The sequence below is a fragment of the Nelumbo lutea genome, chromosome 3 (genome assembly GCF_056320005.1).
Source record: "Nelumbo lutea isolate HS-2025 chromosome 3, American lotus-T2T, whole genome shotgun sequence".
In the NCBI taxonomy this organism is placed as follows: domain Eukaryota; kingdom Viridiplantae; phylum Streptophyta; class Magnoliopsida; order Proteales; family Nelumbonaceae; genus Nelumbo; species Nelumbo lutea.
The window spans coordinates 41,462,365-41,484,066 of NC_142686.1; the positions used below are offsets into that span (position 1 = coordinate 41,462,365).

The following is a 21,702-nucleotide window of genomic DNA, read 5'->3' on the forward strand; positions in this document are numbered from 1 at the left end:
AAATAGTTAAATATAAATGAAAATGTAAAGTTGTTTTCAAGTTTATGAAAAGTCCGGATGTCATTTTGGACAGACGTTGGTTTTCCAATCATTCAGCTAGACTAGCATCCATGATTCCATGTCAAATGGACTTCTTCTAGATTGCCAAGAGACGAAAGCAATAATGCACGACCTGGTTGGACTTGCGCCACGTATTTGGCTAAATGATACCTTTTCTTACAGGCCTTCTGGCTGATATGGTAATTGTTCTTTTTATTTGAAAAACAAAATCATGCATATGGGAGGACATATCAGAAAATTAGATGCCAACCCATGGCTTAGTTGCCAAGTTCTCTGGTCATAGCGCATTATGTCTACATCTCACCATGAATTAATTCATACAAAAGATGCTCCTGATATGCGGCTGCTAGGACTGTGACTCAAACTCATAACACTCTGAATCTGCTACCCACATCCCTACGCACAAAGCACCACCGTGTATTGGGAACATCTCCCCATGAATGACAAGGGAGATATTCCCAATGCGCAGCTCGAGGGTAAAGATGTGGGAACAGCCAGTGGGTAGCAAATCCGAGCCCCCTATTTTAACCATCCAAAGTATTCGTACTTATTCTGTAGAGCCAATTCGAAAAGCACTTGTATTTAATCATAAACAGTACTTATGACTGAACTCTTAAAAGGAATTAGGACTTTTGGACACTACAAGCTTGAAATAATATAGAATAAGTAGAGGTCTATCTGGTACTAAGTAGATCAAAGTAAAAGCCATCTTTGACCATATGGTACTTCCTCTAGCTCTAAGCTTTCTGGATTTTATTCTTCTCTGGGTGTCTTAAAATTCCTATCATATCCCTAGTCGTTTGATCTTTCTCTCTAACCCTCTTCGCTCTTAAGGATATAGGTGACAGCGGCGGCACAAACTGTAGATGTTATTGCAGCAGTACTGGTAACCCCTCTCTCTCTAAGCTGCTACCTCTTTTCCCAATCCCCCACTTAGTTTCTCCCCTCTCTCGATCAATTGATCGTTCGCCAATGACCCCCTGCTTCATCTTTTAATGGCATGAATTCACCCACCAACCCAGATGGTCAGACCAGTGAGCCATCACCTGGAAAGGAAAGTGGGTCTGCCATCGTCCAGGTTTTAAAACATTGGTTTCCTACTAATATAAATATTCAGTTTAAACTGCAACAAGCTTAAGACAGCAGGGTCATGCTGATTATTTAAAATAGGTTATCTCAGTACTCACTGTTAACTCTTTAAGTTGTATTCCCAGCAAATTTCAGGAATGGGTCATGGCTTTCTTAACATGCAGCGAACAGATTCAACTTCTAATATTCTTAGATCTCCGCTAAAAGTCTAATAGTAATATGACCATGTATCCTATCGACCTGCTAGTGTACTGCTCAAATGTACTTAGGTGCAGTCAACTACAATGAAGATTGAATTCTTTAACCTCTTCCAACTCTTTCGCTTTAATGGACCAGGATTTTGCTTTTACAGACATGCTTTGTCAAAGGACTTGAGAGGAAAATGAAGAAGGGGAACATCTCACCTTTAGTTCTTTATGATTTCTCTTCATCGGACTGAGAGCATGGCCCAGGAACGGAATCAACAAAAAACTCCTCAACTGAAATCAAGGTCAAACTATTAGCGAGCAAATTTTTAAGATATTCAAGAAAAAAGACTAGTACACATTCTAAAGTTTGGAAATAAATAAAAAGCATTTTGAAATTCATCCTTTGTGGTCTGTACCCAGCTGTCCATGAAGCCTTCTTGGCCAATTTTCTTAAATGCACAATGAAAATGAAAAAAAAAAAGGTTCCTTGTATAAAATGTAAGCTAATTGACTCTTCTAAACAAAGTTCAGTCAGTCTTCAATCATAATGAATTAATATAGTTTTGCCAATACCAAATATGGGTTGTCATATTGCAAGCACACACGGTTGACATTCAGGATTGCACTTGCCAGTCAATGGGTCCCAAATGGGTCAGTTATCAGGAAATAGGAGATCTCTTGATCAAAATCATTATATTCAGAAAATTTGTGTTGGGGAAGATGCACTACAGTAGCAAAAATGAGTGTGAAAAGCAATCCCAGGACAGCAAGAAACTTTCCTCTAAGTTTGTGTGTTAAAATGGGTTTGTCAACATCAATGACAGCAGATAAACAATTCAACCAAGTAACAGAAAATACAAATAGCACACCAGAATTTTTATGTGGAAAACCCCCAAATTGGGGAAAAACAATGGGACCTATGGTCCGCAAAAGTCTTCCACTAATTCAGAAATTAATGGGTACAACAGTCCTCTCTAGTAGCAACTAGAGGTTTATAGACATCAAGGAAATAATCCTTGGCTCACAAGTCACCAAGTGTAAGGTGGATTCAACAAAAACAAAGGTTTAGATCTCACCAAGTTCCTGTAAATATGAAACTGAGAAGAAAAGAAGAGGCAACCAATCTGAACTGGAGTGAGATTCTTGACTCCTTGAACAGAACTTAATCACATCAAGAATGGGCTTGAAAACACATCCAAACTTGGCCTTGAATGGAATAGAAACCAGCTCTTTCTTCTCTTCTTCACAAAACTCAAAACCCTAGAAAAACCCTTGGTTCTTTCTCTTCTTTCTCACTCTCCACTTCGGTGGTTATGAATGTTGGCTAAAACCAAAAAGGTGGAAGCCTTTTTGGCTTACACAATACAACTCCTTTTTGGGAGCATGAAAAGGTGGGGTGGGCCCCTCATATAGGTTGGACCCACACCAAACAATTCAAACCATCACACCACTTATTTGGATCTGGATAGCTGACTGCAAACTAGTTATCTCTTCATGGATCTAAATGAAACCCATTAGATAGCAGATTTCAATACTCTAGGCATTCTTCTAGGGCTGCAAGTTGGGTTGCCTGACTTGACTTTTCAACTACGTTGGACTTGGGTTAGGGTTCTAGCCCATTGAAAATTTAACAAATTCCCAACCCAACCTGACCTAAGTTGCACCCTTACATTCTTCTGCATCATGTCCTTGAGCAGGTAATTTACATGTAGCAAATGGGTTCAGTATTCTCAGACAATGGAAGAAGATTAACAAACAAATAAAATGCGTCAACTGAATTTATGAAATGAAACATAAGAAAAACAAAGGAAATTCATTTTTCATACCTATATCATCTTGCTCTGGGGAATCGAGCAGAATATTATCTGAATCAGAATGCAAGAAGGGGGAACTGGGATAATTACCAAGGGCTCCAAGATCTGTGAAAAGTTTGAAAATATGTTCAGAAAGTTAACATTTTCTAGTAAAAGTAATATTTATCTGTATAGAGTAATTACATGTATTCTGGTTTTCAGTTCTACTTTCATTTAGCTTTGTCTGCATTTCAGTAATTGAGCAACAGCTAAAAAATATATTATAATGACTGCCAATGTATTAAACTGTGGTTCTAGAATTTTAGCCTTCTCAATTGATACTTAGTCTTTTTTGAAAGAACTCTTTTTTACCTTTCACAAAACTTAAAATTATTATTATTATTATTATTATTATTATTATTATTATTATTATTATTATTATTATCAAGCATTTACTCAGTTTCTTTATATGTCACATAATAATAGTCAATGTTGAAAATGCATATATATGCATATATTATTAAAAAATAATTAACAACATTTTATAAACCATACTCCAAAAAAATATAGGGATTTACCACACTTTAATTTCAAAATTTCTATTTATTTATTTTTGGTGGGGAGGAGGATTGATCAAAGAAACAAGGTCACTGTATATCAATTATCTGAAGTATCATAGTTTTCAGTGGCTGCAACAACAAAACTGCACACTCAAATATGGTTTTAACTTGAAAAATGACAAGATTACCTCCCAAGTTTGACAAGTCGGCTGTAAGATCTGAGAGGCTGAAATTCCAAGGGATCTGAGCCAATGATCTAAGGGAGTCCCTCAAATTTCCAGAGCCACTATCTGCTCCTAGTTGCATACCTACTGAAGTTGTTACATCTGATGTAAAAGCTGTGTCTAGTGCTGATGTGTCAACACCAATACCTGATATCTCTGATGGAGTAAATGGAAAGTGACCACTAGAAGCCACTGATGTAGGACTCACAGCCATCTCTGTCATGGATGACATGGCACTGCTTGGGGGTATAACTGGTGCCACATCAGATGTGTTGTTGTCCATTATGGTACTGCAAAGACAAGCAATTGCATTAACAAAGCTTCTTGCAAGAAAAACCAAATGCATGGACAAACCAGTAGATCAAACATTATCAGGGCACCTCACACCATACATTCCATACTGTATTCACATTCAAGGTTGGACTTGTAAAAGAGTAACTCTTTGACAAGACAAAAAGTATACACATAATAGAACAATTTATAAAGACAGAAATATGCTAGGGTTCTCAAACATTCTCCGACAGAAATTATCAGGTTTACTGATAGGAACAATCATTTAAACCTGTTTGTACTAATTTATCTACACTTTGTGTTGACCAATAGGCACAGATTCCAAGGCTTAGAACTGAATCCCCTGAAAAGTATCAGATCAAATACTGACATGGAAACTTGGGAACATGTCTAAAACAAGATCATTTTAACATCCTATCCAATTGGCTCTATTTCTGACTCAATAGGGTGCAAAGTTCAGGTTCCTCTTCATACAGTTTTTACCTTAATTTTGATAAAGTAAATTCTTTTATGCAGTTATTTTCAGCAAAACAAAAAAAAAAAAAAATCATCTAAGAGAGGAAGGTACACATGTAACCATGTAATCAGCATTTCATAAGAAGAGTACCGGAGACATAAACATGGAACATAATCATAGATATGACAAATTTGAAAACTAATGCTTCAACAGGGAAGCTGATTAGACGTTGCTCACTTGCTTGATCTGCCTCAACCATAGGATTCACATGGGGAACTGAGCAACTAGGTACCAAGGAACAACAAGCTTGAGATAAAAAATGTTCTTACTCATTCCCAGAATTAACCCGAATGGGATGAAAACTTCCTGGTGCTGGGACTCCATTTACCACATGACAGCTTGATATGCCGCAGGCCATGGAATCAATATGGGGCTGACCTGGAGCTGGAATTGGGGGCTGCTGCAGGACGGGGTAGCCCATTGGTAAATTGTTAACTGCACTGAAAAGGAGGTGGCATTGAATAAGAATGATAACAGCGATCTAGCTCCTAACATATTACAGGACTGAATGTAGTTATAAACTTGAAACCTAGAAACTTTTTCCAAGAAAAGGATGTAGAGAATTAAACTAGCTATCCTGACTTTTATATGATGACAAACAGAAGATTCTTTCTGTTTCTCAGGAAGCATGATAAAACATTATAAAATCAGAAACTAAACATGAACCCAACTAATTTAGACAAGTGGACCATGACTCTGGGCAATAGTTTTTATCACAAGCATTGGCATATGAACATTGTTAAATTAAGGATTGAACCATAAAGTTTAACAATGCACAAATGATGCTCCATTGAAATTGTCAAAAGAAATAGGAACTAGATTGACACAACAGCATCGGATGATTAAAACAAGAGATCATTAAATTGGAAAGTCATGTTTTTTAAATGTAGGTAAAGCCAAGCCTGAATTCTGTCAATTTGCAGCTTTAAGTTTAATTTAGTGAATTTTGTTAAACACACTTGTAATCTGGTTGATTTTATGCAACTTTGGACATTTCGGGAAGGTTGTTCATATCAGGAGGGTACATAGACTCATAGGTTAGGGAGTTTGGGGACTTGATGAAGTCATGAAGCTCTAGCAGATGGATTGGCAAAATCAGATGTTCTGGGGTTCGGTGACCCATGGAGCTATCTACCTATCTAAGGGAGGGGGATTGTAGGAGTATTTTTATCCCCTTAGATAGGTAGATAGCTTCAGGTAACCACTACTACAAGAATGTATTTTTCTTATTTTAAATACATTTGATAGTTACTGATCAAAAAGCGAGGGGGATTGTTCATCTATTGAAATACAAAGGTTATTGCAGTGCCTTCACCTTTCTGATCAGAATATACTGAAAGATTTGAAGTGAGAATTTACCAGGCATGGGGTGGATTCCATTTTGTATTGGAGCAAGCGGAACCTTTGGAGGTGCAGGATACTTTATCAAGTGGTATTGATGGTCAAGTAAATGATTGAATAAGATGATCTGTTTTTTCAGCTTTAGTCTTACATAATATGCCCTGAAAAAGTCTGCATTTTCTTCTTCCAGTTTCTGCCATACTGAATTAACAAGAATCCAAAAGAGAAAAAGAGAGAGACATTAGGCCAGCCTGCACAAAAAAGAGTTGACTGAAGAATCAATAAAAAAGGTTCAGCTGAAGAAGATAGATGGTGGCTAGGATCATAGTTTCAAATGGATATACATATCCTTGTCAGATGCATTGAAACAATAATAATGCTACAATCCAAATCTGTAATGCATTTGGTGCCAATGGAAACAGTGGGACATGGAAACAATATTTTTATCCCTAGGCAAGGTTTAAAATTTTGATACGATACGCCTGACATGGGGTGTATCGTATCGTATCATATCTTTGAAAAGCAGATACAGGATACGCATGGAAATCGGACGTCTCGTCTTTTTTTCATGCGTACCGGACCTGTATCGGGGGCATATCAAGGTGTATCATGAGTGTACCGGGGCATATCAGTAATGTATCGACGAAAAAGATACGGCCAAAAACTGAAAAAAAAAAGGGGAAAAGCAAGCTTATTTTCCCTGAAATAAGCCTTCTTTCACCCCCAAATGACTCTAAAACTCCAAACCTCGTTCCTAGAGTGCTAAATTTGCAAAAAATTGCAAAAAAATAAGTGTGAATCATTAACTTTTTTTTGAAATTTTTTGAAATTTTGAAAAAATATGGCAAAAATAGATATGTTTTTTCAAATTTTTATAATATCTTGTGATTTCTTTTTTTTTCTTGAATGTTTAAATTTATGTTGATCTACATTTCTTACATTCAAAATCATATTTTTTTGTGTTATTAATAAATTTATGAAAAATTCATGAAGATATTTAGGGAAAATACAAATTAATAAAAAATTTGAAAATGTAATTTTTCTCTCCTATAAAGACTAAATATGTTTTAGATCTATGAATTTATCTATCATATCCATGGAGCAATTGAAATTTCTTCTTTAGTATTTTTTTGATTTTTTATATTTTTAGATTTAAAAAATAAATAATAATTCTATAGATATTTATCATATCCACAGACCAATTGAAATTTCTTATTTAATGATTTATTTTTTTTTTATTTTTGTATTTTTATAATTAAAAATTAAAAATTAAATAATTATATTTTATCATTTGATCATAATGATTGAATAAATTATAATTCTATGGATGATCTATCATATCCACAAAGCAATTGAAATTTCTTCTTTAATAACTATTTTTTGAATATATTATATAATGTTTATTCATTTTTTATAATTTTTGGAAATAGATAATAAATAATTATTGATTATATTTTCACTTAGAAGTTGTGCTAGTGCATGTTTTATGGTTGGATAGGAGAGTTGGGTTTTTCCCATCCCATAAAACATTAAAATTTAAGAATTATAATTTATAAATTATAGTTAAGCATAGGATTTTTAATGAAATTATAATTAATTACAATATATTTCTTCATAAAACCATTAAAATATATTAATTTATCGTATATACACCTCATTGAGGTCTTATATTTAGTGTTATTGATGTAATTTTATGATTTATTAAAGTATTTATAGTATTTCCAAGTGTATTTATGTGTATCTTAATTTTTCTCTGATACGCATGCATATCCAAAGTGTATCCCGATACGTCTCTTAAAATTGCCTTTCCGATACACTTGGTGTTTCCGATACTTTGAACCTTGCTCCTAGGTGGTTTTTTTTTTTTTTTATCAGCAATTCAGAAAAGATTCATTAAATTAACAGAATGTGTACAACAAGTTGTGGGTAGACAAAAAGTCCACATAAATTTAACAATGCAGACCCAAGCTTAACACAGCAAAAAAATTCATTAGTTACAGACAAGCCCAGAGGACCCAAAGGATGTCCCACTAGCTATAATATAGCCCAGAGCATAGCTTGCCTTTGGACTCCTTGCTTAGATAGACAGACCATCAGCTATGCTATTAGCTGATCTCCTAATCCATCTTATGTGAATTTCCATATCTTTAGAAGCCTGCTTAAAGCGCCTGAACTCATTTCTTAATCTCCAGATTGATCATTCCTCTTTTTTTAGCCAGTTTACAACAACTTTTGAATCCCCTTCAATAACCAACCTGTTAATCCCTAGGTGGGTATTTCACATTATTCACTCTATACAGGGGGTGGGTACTCACCCATACTAATTCTCAAGCATGGTACATGGAAACAATTGTTTCATATAATATAAATAAAATACAATTAAGTATTTCATGAATAAATATAGCAAAATAATTAAGTCTCACGAGCAAAGCTGTTCCAGCAGTTGTGGTCTGAATCAAAAAGAATGGGCAGAGGAGGGAGGGGATCCCAGGTTTGGTGTGCAAACTGGATACAGAAAAAGCTTATGACCATGTAAACTGGAGATGCCTAGATTCCGTGTTGGAAAAAATGAATTTTGGACAAAAATGGAGGAATTGGATGAAAAGTCTGTGTTTCTTCCCCAAAGTTCTCCATTCTGATAAATGGCCAATCAGCAGGTTTCTTTGAGAGCTCCAGAGGACTTATGAAAGGAGATCCTTTGTCTCCGCTTTTTATTTGTATAGCTGATATCCTATCTCTCTTCAGTCTAAGGGTGGCTGAATCTGGTTTGTGGGAAGGGTTTGCAATTTCCCTAGGGGAGGAAAAAGGCAACATCCTCCAATTTGCTGACGACACCTTATCCTTCATAGATGCATCCCCGGAGTAGTTGGAAAACTTACTAGGGATTCTCAGCTGGTTTGAAGTAGTGACCGGTCTGAAAGTCAACCTCAATAAGAGCCAAATTATCCCAGTCGGTCAAGTTCCTAATTTGGAGGATTGTGACAGTGATGACTTGTCGGATGGAGCCTCTACCTGTGAAATACTTGGGGCTGCCCTTGGGAGCAAAATGCTCTTCAGCTATCTGGGATCTAGTAATTGAAATATTGGAGAAAAAACTTTCCTCTTGGAAGGCAAAATATCTTTCTTTTGGAGGAAGAGTAATCCTTTTAAAAAGTAACCTTTCAAATCTTCCTACTTCCTTTCCCTCTTCCCTATCCCAGCAAAGGTGGCAAAGAGATTGGAGACTCTTCAAAGGAATTTCTTGTGGAGAGGTAAGAAGATTCATCTTGTCAACTGGGAGCAAATCTGTCTTCCTATGGAAGAAGGGGGGACTGGGTTTAAGGAAAATTAAGGTGACTAATTTGGCTCTTCTTAGTAAATGGATATGGAGACTTGCCTTAGAAAGACGAGCTTGGTGGAGAAACCTGATTGCTGCCAAGTTTGGGGTAGAGTGGGGAAATTGGAGATCGAGAGATCCACGTCCTAATTGGGGTTGTTCTTTGAAAGGCATAATGAAATGCTTTCCCATGTTTAGAGAGTGCTTAAGTTTCAAAGTAGGCAGAGGAGATAGAATCAGATTCTGGAAAGATCCTTGGTGCTTGGAAAACCCTTTGGCTGAAGTTTTTCCTCTTCTTTATCAGTGAACCACCAATCAGAATGCTTTGATTGCTGACTCTTACACCTCCTCGGATAATGAGGTGACCTGGGCTCCACAGTTCAGAAGAAGTCTTTTTGATTGGGAATTGGACGAAGTTATGAGATTGTTGGAAACATCAGAGTATCAACTGCAGTCAGGACGATCAGTGGACATGGAGTTGGTCTAAAGAGGGTAGCTTCTCAATAAAATCAATGGCTGGAATGCTAAGTAGCAGATCTGCAGTGGGGAGTGAGGATTCTTCCATCTAAGCAGATTTGGATTTTGGAACTCAATCGGTCCCTCAAAAGTAAACTTCCTAGGCTGGACTATGGCTCTAAATAAATGCCTGTCCAGAACCAACCTAGAAAGAAGAGGCTTGCAGATTTCTGATAACTCTTGTGCTCTTTGTGAGTCACATCCAGAAACTACTGATCATCTTCACATTCACTGTCCGGTTGCTGCCCAGGTGTGGGACCATTTCTTAAAGGCTGTGGGGATTTGTTGGGTCATGCCAAAATTTGTGAAGGATTTGCTCTGCAGCTAGAAAATCAGAAACCTGAAGAAAAAAGGGAAGCTAATTTGGAGTACTTTCCTATCCATGGCAGGTTTCTGTTTGTATCTTCAATTTTCCTAATAAAATTACCTTACCTTTTCCAAAAAATAGGGCAGAGGAAAAAGACAATGGAAATGGAATGCCAAGAAATAAAGATCAGTGTTTTTCCCTTTTTCTATTGATAATAAAAGATCTAGTAAATTTATTTATGTGTTAAGAAAACAACAGAACTTAACTCATACTACCAAACAGTTTATTGGAAAACTAATTAGAATTATATGGACTTACCCAGAGTTGTAAATCCAGGCTCTATTCTTGCTCGATTTAAGAGAGTTTTTACCACCTCATCTTTATTCATATACAACTGTAGACAGCGTTCAATCAAATTCTGGACCTGCAACAACAAATCAATGCAACAGATGTTAAAACTAGAAATCTAGAATTAATTGAAAATCCTTTTGAAAACAAGGAACATATAGAATTTCTTACAAGTTCAATATCCTCACGAGAAACCTTTCTGCTATCATTACTTGAGACAGATATTGAACCCGAGTCTGCTACAGGAGCCTCAGCTGTCGTGTTGTTTGGTTGGTCACTTTGTGATTCATGTGACACCTGTGTTGAGGATTGTATTTCTGGTGTGCTCTGTGAATCCTGAAGGAGTTCTCTTCAATTTAGTGGCATGCCGAAAATGCAATAAAGCAAGACAAATTAGAATGAAATTCTATAAAAAAGACACCAAGTTAGAAAAGTTGTAACTTAAAAGGTTTAAGGGCAATCTGAGCTGCACCAATGGCCATAAGTTAATTGGTCCCCACTACCCGGGACCTTGGGAGTGGTGGACTGGATACTGTCTTGAACTTTGTCTATACACAATTATCTGTAAGTTGAGAAAATGCAATTGGCAAGTAGCAAATTATCAGTATCAACATCTATCTGATTTGGGATCATTAATCAGCAGCTGGTCCATTCACCGAGTCTCTTATGATTTAGGCAAGCCAAGTCATTGTTGATGATAGATAAAAATGCATGCATGCAAACATAGAAAGAAGTTTAAATTGATTAACATAAAAAATAATAGAAAAATATAATATTACCTGTGTGGTCTTCATTTCAGTTTACAGCATGCTTGACTGCATCCCCTATCCCCAATTTAGATTGGCATCCAATTAATTTGTTGGCAATTCTAAGGTTGATGAGATCAAAGCTTATCCTTCCTAATCAAGCTTTACAATGCTGATAAGTTCATAACACTTCACCTGGAAGGAGAGAGATATTAAGGACGCACAAAAACTAAAAAAAAACGATTTATGCAGGCTATGTAGCTTAGGAATAAGAAAAGGTATCTCTCCAGGAGACCAAGATAAGTACTCTATTGGGCCCTACCAGTGAAACCAATTCTCTCTAGGAGGCCAAGATGAGTGTCAGTTACTTTAAATCCCAACTTCACTCATTCATTTGAAAGAATAAGAAATCTCTAATTTGTCAGGATTTAAGGGCATTGCGAATATTGTTACTTTTTAGTTTTAGTTAAGTTTTAAGTTGTAATGTTTTTAGCAAGATATCCACAAAGTTTTCTTCGACCTTAAGCTGGAAATGCCAAACTTTTCTTTAGGGCTATTTTTCATAGATCAAAACTTCTTTTTTTTTTTTATTTTGATATATCTAGCGATTTTTTTTGAGTGAACTATCAAACAAGACCAAGATCTTAGATTTGGAAATCTATTAACAATTTTTTTTATCAAAAGAAATCTATTAACATATTATTAGAAGGGTATCAATGGATATGGAAGTGAAACTAGAGTTCTTGTTTTTATTTGAATCTTACTTGAAGAAAGTGTTACAATCCAGTTTCACCAAAGTTGCTTCATCTTGATTGTTTGAACATGTATATTTAGCATCCAGCAAAGGCAAGTCCACCAACTCCCATCTTTCCATAAATTCAGCAAGCCTCTAATTCCCCCATTCGATTTGGATCCCACCATTTCTTTTCATGAGCAAAGTTAATATTGTTGAGATCTCCCCCTACAACCTAGGGTTTGTCCCATCTTTAATACCATCAAGTTCTGCCTTCCCTCAGTTTGTTCTCATTTGGATCATACATTGAGGTGAGAACAAACTCCCAACCATCCTTTAGTGAGCTACACCATATTGAAATAAAAAATTGCCCCATTTCTGGGCCCTTGACCTCTATTGTGTCTTTGTCCCATATCACTACGAAGCCCCCAGATGTGCCTTTATCCAACAATGTTACCCAATTTATTTGACCAATTACAATGTTACCCAATCGCAGCTATGATCTTCCCAAATGCTTCTGATAATTTGAGCTCCCACTAGTTCTATCCTGATTTCTTGCAAACAGAGAATATCTATGTCTTCACATGAGAACTGGTCACCATTCTCCTATGGCCTGAATTCAGATCGCAATTATTCCATGAGACTATTTTCATGGTTGGTCCCTCTAGTAATGTACAACTAGCACCTCCTCCCTTAATCAGGGGGAGCTTCTTCCTCTCCTTCCCTCCTTACCATCCTTTGTCGCTACCCCTACATTTTCATTTAAGTCCCATGCTAGCCTAAAGAGTTTTCTCTTAAGTCCTCCTTCCCTTTTTACCCTTCTCCTCTAGTGTTCTCCTCTCCACCTCCACCAGAAAAGTTATTGTTTCCTCCTCCATCCCTTTCAGTGGCACTCCTAGGAAAGAACCAAATTCCGAAAGCTTTGATAGCATCCAAGATGGTGGTTCTGCATTCAATCCTCCACTTGTGAGTGCCACATCCAAATTAACCTATTGTTACCATCAAAACTCCTTCTCTAGGTATTTCTCATTTTTATTTGGACTAGCTAGGCCGTGGACATGTAAAGCATGTGCAAGGCTTGATGCTTTGTTTATGATAAGGGAGATGTATATGTAAAAGGTTAAGAAGGCCTGCATTCTGCAGCTTGGTACATGGTTTTTAGTTTAGGTGAAATTTCATGAAATTTTGATTTCACTACAAGAGAATGAAATCAAAAGCACCAAATTTCTCTCTAAAAAGTTTTCGACAAAAATTCAAGATTTCATTGAAATTTGAGTATTGTCCAAGATTATAAAATAGGTAATAAGTAATAATTACATAATATGCATAAAATCATCTATTTTGAACATCATTTGAAGGATTTTTAGAAGAGAATAGACAATTAAAAATAGAAATTTATGTTACAGTAGTTTGAACCAAACCGAGTGCAACCAATGCATGCATTATTTAGGGGGGGGGGGGGGTTAACTATTTTTAGATAATATTGAAGCTAGAGGAGCTATGAAGGATGGGCTACCCCCATTGTGTAGCCCAATGAAAATTTTGATAGTGGATTAGCAGTTTTTTAGGTTGCATGGCCTAGCCCATCCCACACCTTTAAGTGTAATAATATTTGACTGGGCCTACAGGCTTGCCCGTGTTAATTATAAAACTATGGTTTTTTACAAATTAAAATTTTTATCTAATTCTAGTCTGCTATATATATATATATATATATATATATATATAACGTTTCTATACATATTAATATAAAATTTGTTATCTAAATATTATATAATAATATTTACCATATATGCATATAACTTCCAAGTTGAGCTTATTAGGGGTTTCTTAGCTTGGGCCATATCCGCTAGGGCCATCATTAGACTCCGAAAGTTCGATACCCAATTAGACTTCGAATTCGATTATCGTAGATTTGGATGTTAGAACTTGCATCTGGTTAATAATTCGATTGGATGTGGATTTAACCCCATCCAATTTGATTAAAATCCATGTCTAATAAAATATTACTATTTTGTATATGTAGTATAATTATTGTATACACAAAGATATTATGTGTAGTTATACATATATGCATTTATGCTTTAAAATTCAAAATTTAACATAATAATAATAAGATGCTAGAAATTTCATAATCGATGTTGTGTGGATGTCGTTGGATTTGATTTGAACCTGATCCATTTACAGCCCTACTACCCACATTATGTGTGGGCTAGACCTAACTCAAAAGAAAATAGTTACTTGAGCATGGACATTTATAGATCAAATCGGGTTAGACTAAGTTATAAACAATTTGCTACTTTTTATTATTAATTTTAATTATCCTATCAATACTAATTTTTATTAATTTCTTAATTTTTAATAGTTGCTAGACAAAAGTTGCTAAAATTTAATACTTTTATTAACTTTAGTAAAATTTTTATTAATTTTACAGCCCTACTGCCCACATTATGTGTGGGTTTGGTGTGGTTCTGAGCTAGACCTAGCTTAGAAGAAAATGTTTGCTTGAGCCCAAGGTTGGGCTAAGTTATAAATGATCATCCCTAAGTGGAAGGAGTCTCACGACATTTTAATTATTTTTTATATGGAATGCAAATGGTTTATTTTATTAAATATTTTAGTTTTTTAATTTATGAACTACTAATTTTTATTAATTTCTTAACTTTTAGTAGTTGCCACTTGCTAGATAAAAACTTGCCAAATTTTAATATTTTTATTAACTTTAGTAATTTTTATTAATTATAGTAATTAGGTTTCAAATTATTATTATTATTATTATTATATTATTAGTCGTAGTAGAAGTATTATAATATTAGTATTATTATTTTATATTTTTATTATATAAATTACAATCATTATTACTATTTGTATACGTCGTGTATCACATGTTACAGGTTTCTAGACGAACTAGAACCATTTTCAAAAATAGGTCAACACAAACCCGTTTAGCTTGTCTTCTTTGTCTGAGTGATAAACGGGTTTTACATTTTAAATTTTCATTATTTTTTTATTTTTATATCATTTTAATGGGTCCTCTATTTTATATAAGTTTCTTGTGTAGTATGGGCACTATGCACAATAAAGGTCTCAACTCATAAAAATTATTAACTTTAACAATATTATTAATTAATTAATTAATTAATTAAAAATGAATTAATACAAAGTTATCAATAAAATAAAAATAATAAACAAAACAAAATACAACATTAGAACACAGGTTTTATTTGCAATATATCAAACCCATGTTTAAATCTTAATATTATTAAAACTTCCAAATAATATTTTTTGTATTTAAATTTCTTGTTTTTTTATTAGTGTTTATTAAGTTTGATATTTAAGTGGAATTGAAATGTTTTTAATTTTTACTAAGTTTTGTTAATATTTATTAGTTTTAAGTGGAAGTTTGGTGGGTTTTTAAATTAATAATTTTTAAAATAATACTTTTATTTTTGTTATTTCATGTTTGATTGTTTAACCTCAACCTATTTATATTCTTTGACTTATTAATGTTTTACTTTATTATGTTGTATTACTATTCCCTCCCTCCCTCTTTCTCTCTCTCAAATGTCTCTTTTAATAATAATAACATGCACTTAAATAAGAGGCCTTCGAAAACCCAAAGGCCATCAATAATAGTGTACAACTTTATTGGTCTAATCAAAATAGACAATGATTACTTTTTTATATTTTTAAAACAAAAGAAAATAGGAAAATACAAAAAATGGAGAAAATAGAGAAATAGCTTCTCTCAAGGGAGAGATGCTAATATGCTAATATGTCTCTCAAGGGAGAGACATGCTAATAGATAGATAGATAGATAGATAGACCCTTTGTCATCCATTGTCTGCACCTCCTTTCCCTTTTAAAGAGGTCTGGTGCAAACCTGTTCCCCCTAAGATCTTGGCTTTCTGTTGGGAAGTGTTTTATGGGAAAGTAAACACCTTGGATAATTTACAAAGGAGAAGGCCCTATTTCCGCATCTCACCCAATTGGTGTACCCAAGGTTCAAAATATTGATAGCTCGATGCGCCGGTAGGGGCATATCGGGCGTTTCGGTACTTGTTTTTTTACTTTTTACTTTTTTCAAAGCTGGTTCAGGGGAGCCGGTTTAGGACTCGTCCATCCCCTGAACCGATCAGACCCCCGATACACCCACTATAGGGGCGTATTAGAAGGGTCTCAGAATGATACGTATCGGCCGATACGTAACGATACTTTGAACCTTGGATGTACCCTTTGCAGATCCCATGGTGAGGACTGCAACCATTTGCTAATTTCCTTTACTGTTACAGCAGATTTGTGGGATTGGCTCTTCTTGGTTTTTGGATGCTGGTGGAATAGGCCAGCAGATGTAAGCTTACTTTTTGACCCTTCTACCTTTGCTTGGTGCCATCGAAGAAGAAGAATAATATGGAGGGTTGCAAGAGCAGCACTACTTTGGACAGTGTGGGAAGAAAGGAATGCTAGAATATTCCAAGAGAAGGTGAGAAGACAACAATATTTGAAGGAATGTATCCTGTACAGGGCTATAGTGTGGCTAAAATCTTTGGAGTTATTTCAGCAGTTTTATTTTAATGACCTATGGAGGCATTGGGCAGAAGTGGCAAGTGGTTCCTCATTGAAGATAAAGATGCACATGAGTAGGATACCCCCACCTGAAGGATTCTTGAAATCAAATTTTGATGGGAGTAGCCTAGGCAACCCAGGCCCTTCTGGGATGGGAGGGGTTATAAAGAATGAAAGTGGTGTTGTGGCTTTTCTATTTTCAGGCCCATTAGGTGAGGGGGACTCCACAAGAGCAGAACTACTAGCTGCACTACAAGGGGTACAGTTTGCTGTACAGATAGGAGGGAGCAGCTACTGATAGAAGGTGACTCTAAGGTGGTTGTGGGCGGTTACAGAATCCAGAGACTGCAGTTTGGTGCTTCAGAAATGAACTTAAAAGATTCAAATGCTCGATGAGAAACTTGTATGTTAGAATACAATGGGTAGGGAGATCTGCCAATGCTATGGCTGACTGTTTAGCCAAGCAAGGGGCAATGAGGGAACATTTGTATTTGGCTCAGCTGTAACCTTTTTTAGTGTTGGATGGGTTAAGAGGTCGCAGCTCGTGCCTCTCCAAGTGTTGGATGGGTTAATATATGTATACATATATTAAATGACATTAGCATTAATATATAAACAATGCAATAATAATATATATACATATATTATGCAAGTAGAAAACATTGTGTTTAGCACTTTTAAGTATACTATTAGAGAGGTTAGGTGATTTACATTTGTATTTGGCTCAGCTGTAATCTTTTTTAGTGTTGGATGGGTTAAGAGGTCGCAGCTCATGCCTCTCCAAGTGTTGGATGGGCTAATATATGTATACATATATTAAATGACATTAGCATTAATATATAAACAATGCAATAATAATACATATACATATATTATGCAAGTAGAAAAACATTGTGTTTAGCACTTTTAGGTATACTATTAGAGAGGTTAGGTAATTTACTACTAGGTCAAACAGCTTGTTTAGATTGCTCCCTAGCCAGAAAAAAGGGTCAGAAAACTGAGCTATGTCAGAAAACAACACTTTTAGGTATAGTACTCTAGTGCCATACATCTTCATACTTCTTAATATAAGACATCTTTCATAAAATAAATAAATAAAACAAAAGATGAGATCCTCCTTCCTCTTCTTCCTCCCCTCCCTCCTCCTCACCCCCCTTCTACTAAGGAGGCTTACGCCTGGACTACACCTTATGCATCCAAGTAGTGGAATGCCTTGCGTTATGCCTCTGTGTTTTAAAACATTGGCCAAAACAACATTCATAAATGCAATTAGCAGAAAAGGCCCAACCCCAAGGGGAAACCTCCAAGAATAGTCATGGAAACAAAAGCATAAAATAGAAAGTTCAATATGACAAAATACAAAAATGAGTATTGGCACCAAAACAATCATAGAACTCAACTAAAAACATAATTCTAGTATAGATTCAATGCCACAATAATTATAGAAATAAAAAGAACAGATGCCGTAAGTACTTGGAAGCTCTTCACTATATGCAACATGGAAGCAAGTGAAAAAAAAAAAACAACGGAAAATTGTCAAACTGCAATAACATGCCATTGATTGTTAAACAACAAAGCAGCAAAAAATACTAATTTTGAAGATTCAAGCTTCCAACCAACCGTAAGAATAGTAACTGAATATTCTCCCAGGAAAAGAAATTCCTGACAATTAACCAGTGTTACGCACATTCAATGCCTCTAACATCAGAGACGAGATTGCACGGCAGAGGAAACTTTCTCATGTGCCATCGAGTAATCGAAGTCAGAAAGACTAAAAAAAGAAATGAAAATCTAGAAATGAATATATACTACAAATTACCATGTACCACTAGCTCAATCGTTCCAAAACTTAGCAAAACAAGATCCAGCAAGCATTTACCTCCACCGAACTTCTAACATCTCCAGGAAACCGTCTATAGCAGTTCGTGTCGACGAATTCGAAACCCTAAGTCATTAGAGTTTCCTAATCCACAAACACGAAGAAATACATATCAAGCTTCACGGCACAGAATCACTAATCCAGCAGGAAACCAAAGAGTCTTAAATTTACAGGAGAAAACGAGTTTCAAAGCTAACCTACTCTTCCTCCGTTAAACCACTACCGCATTACAATTTAAGAGCTTATCCTCAATGAACCAGAGGATATTTAGATCAAAGCAAATAGGAGATTAAGTGGTCCGAATTTAAAAGCCAGTAAAGCTGAAACTGCTCTTAAAAATGCTTAGATATGTAAACAAAATCCTGTTAACATAATCTAGGGTTTGCACAACAATTGATGCTGCAAGGTGTCCTGAAATTTCATTAAGCGACCGAGTGGAAGGGAAGCTGAAGAAAGAAAAAAAATCTCACCGAACAAGACCATTGCTTCGGTTTTATACCTTTATTTGCTGTGAAAATACGATAATAATGACACGGTGAGTGGCATTAACATGCCGTGATTTTTTTTCGATAACTACCTTCAGTGAAGTAAATTCCTGATATCCTCCCTGCATTTAGAGATGATAACACTTAACCTCCTGATATTTACAAACTCCCTCAAACGTCTAAATTCCAGCATTTTGCCCCTAATTCTCTAATAAAAGTATTAGATTTCTCATCTAAAATTTTGTAAGGCGACAAGAATTGGGATATACTCCTTACATAGCGCTCCTCACTCCGACCTCACAACCACATCTTATATTCTTATCCTTGGGAACATCTCCCATGAATAATAATAAATTAGTACGGGAGATGTTTCCATCCATGGTTGAAACATGCTGTGAGACTAGTGTGAGGAGCAGATCCGGATTCAGCTGATAATAATAAATATCAAAATAACAAAAATAATCCTTGTATAGCACAAATTGTTGTAAGACATTGATCAACCAATCATTTTCAAGAATTCTTAAGATGAATTTTGTTAAAAAGAAATTTAGAAAAGGGGAAATCTATGATGTAGAAAAGATATGGTATTGGAAGAGATTTGACCAATCAAAACCCACCCATGAATTTTGATAAATAACACCTAATTGGCTACTACATTTTATGATTCCAGTTGATTGGTCAGATTTTTTTCAGATATCATATATTTTCCATATCATAGTCGAACCCAAGAAGAAAGACATGATACTGCTTGCTTTCACAATGGAATAGCTCACCCTTCAAACCCAAAACTCCAACCCTGATGTAGGCGGGATTTGATACCCAGTCTCCACTATAATGAGTTAGGATGCTAGAAAAATAAAGTCAAAAAGACAAATCATCACATAAAATGGCATAAGGATGGTTTGAACTTTTAAAAATATTTCACAAAATTAATTAAAAGACCTTATTGACCAAAGTATTGAAATCTAGGGATGGGAATTTTCTCTATCTTTGTCAGGTATTCCGCTTTCCAACCTAATGGAGATAGGGATGAAGAGTGAATTCCCCACCCACCCTGCCCATGTTTATATATATATATATTATCAAAGATAAAAGTTCATTTTTATCGCTGATAGGATACAAGTAAAAGAATATGGTCCCGCTCCAAACCCGTCCCATTTCCATTATTAATCAAATTCAAAAGAGGGCAAATACCAATTCAAAACAAAGTTGGGAGGGTAAGTGTCACTTTCCCCAAGGTGGCTGTGCGTAAGATACCCTTCCTTTTCACACTGAATTGAAGACAATACAATAGACCTTGGTGTGGTAAAAGCTAAAAACTTTAAAGTGGGTAACTATTTACAACCCGCTTTTACCGTTTTCCGTTGCCCGAGGACGGCTTCGGCTCCCAGAGTTGCGTTGCGGCTAGACCTCTTCATGGGCCGGGTAGTCCGATGGCCCGGCCCGGCCTGCCCTGCACCCTGACTGGGCTTGGTCATATAATTAGGCCATGGGCCTGACCTCGGATTTAACACAGTAAGCTCGACTGTATTTCAGGCCGGGTTCGGGATTTGTCAAAAAAGCCCGGTCTGACCCAACTCAGTATTATATATTTTATAAAATATATAATATGTATTTTATATATTATATAAAATATATAAATAATATAATATTTATTAAAATATATATATATATATTTATAATTTAATATATATATATATATATATTTTATTCTTTTCTTTATAATTTTAATCTATCTCTCTCTCTATTCAGCTGCTTCAACATTAATAATAATAATAGTATAGGCTAAATTTCAGGCCCAGGCCTAGGCTCGGGCTTTGGGCTTTTTATGAGGGCCGGGCTCGGGCCCAAGTTGTAAGCCCGATGGTCGGGCCGGGCTTGGGCTCGGGCCTTAAAAAAATTATTAATACACAGTAAAAGCTCGGCCCGAACCCGACTCGGCCCGGCCCATGAACAGGTCTAATTGCGACTGAGTTTCGAGTAGCTGAAGCCATGCGACAACACTCATTATTCACGTGAAAACCTCTATCTTCTCATAATCCTATTTTAAATCTCAATGTATGGATCTCAATATGATGGGTATTGACTATTGAGATGTTGGAGTCAGACCATGGAATAATAGATCATTTATGGTCCAGATCCAACTTGGGGAGTTCCGATCTACTCTTCAAAGAGTGCCTCTCACACAAAGCCCATAGCATAAATCAGTCGTGTATTAGGAATATCTTCCAATGAATAAATAACAATATAGGGAAATATTTTAAATGTATGGATGGTATGTGTTGTGAGGTTGGTGTAATTCGAACTCCAATTTTGATATATTACCCACAAAAAAAAAAAATCTGAAATAATCTGACTAGAGGCGTGATGACAGAATATATTTATGGCATGTTTAGAACAATCTGCTTCTCTTAGGGGGTGTTTTGTAGTATGGATAAGAAATTGGATGGAATTGATTGGTCCACACTATATCCTGTGGCATAGATCAATTTACACCACACCATAGTCCACAACTATTCTGAACTGTAAATATTGTGTGGATTGAATTAGCCCATACTCACGTTGGTGTTCTATAAGTGTGGTGTGGACTAGTCCATAACACACTTTTTGATTCCACGTATCTTATATACATTTTATGGAAAATCTACACAATCAATCATAAATGTCTAATTTTTGCATTTGATATGATAAATAAATTGAAAAAAGACATCAATAAATTAATATGTAAGCAATAATTGTACTT

At 35.5% G+C, this 21,702-nt stretch overlaps 1 protein-coding gene across 5 annotated transcripts; it reads right to left on the reverse strand.

The window, feature by feature from the left end:
* Nucleotides 1-1,217: 1,217 nt before the first annotated feature.
* Nucleotides 1,218-19,151, reverse strand: LOC148864480 (uncharacterized). Of its 5 annotated transcripts, none has more exons than XM_088975146.1 (10): nt 18,974-19,151; nt 18,475-18,558; nt 11,330-11,491; nt 10,722-10,886; nt 10,521-10,626; nt 6,082-6,264; nt 4,992-5,157; nt 3,879-4,204; nt 3,164-3,256; nt 1,218-1,628 (listed from the first exon to the last, which is right to left on the reverse strand). In XM_088975146.1, exons 3-10 carry the CDS (start codon nt 11,342-11,344, stop codon nt 1,564-1,566), a joined length of 1,119 nt encoding a protein of 372 aa, XP_088831272.1. In that variant the 5' UTR covers nt 11,345-11,491; nt 18,475-18,558; nt 18,974-19,151; the 3' UTR covers nt 1,218-1,563. The 5 variants fall into 5 exon arrangements, with proteins under 5 accessions (XP_088831272.1, XP_088831273.1, XP_088831274.1 ...); XM_088975147.1 differs by having other exon boundaries at nt 19,052-19,146; XM_088975148.1 differs by lacking the exon at nt 18,974-19,151 and adding an exon at nt 18,672-18,949 and having other exon boundaries at nt 18,415-18,558.
* Nucleotides 19,152-21,702: the final 2,551 nt, after the last annotated feature.

Coding starts and splice junctions, on each gene's coding strand:
- LOC148864480 (XM_088975146.1), bottom strand. Junction 6,265..10,520: donor GCCTGGATTTACAACTCTGG/GTAAGTCCATAT, acceptor TTGTTAATTCAG/TATGGCAGAAACTGGAAGAA. Junction 4,205..4,991: donor CGGGTTAATTCTGGGAATGA/GTAAGAACATTT, acceptor TTGTCTTTGCAG/TACCATAATGGACAACAACA.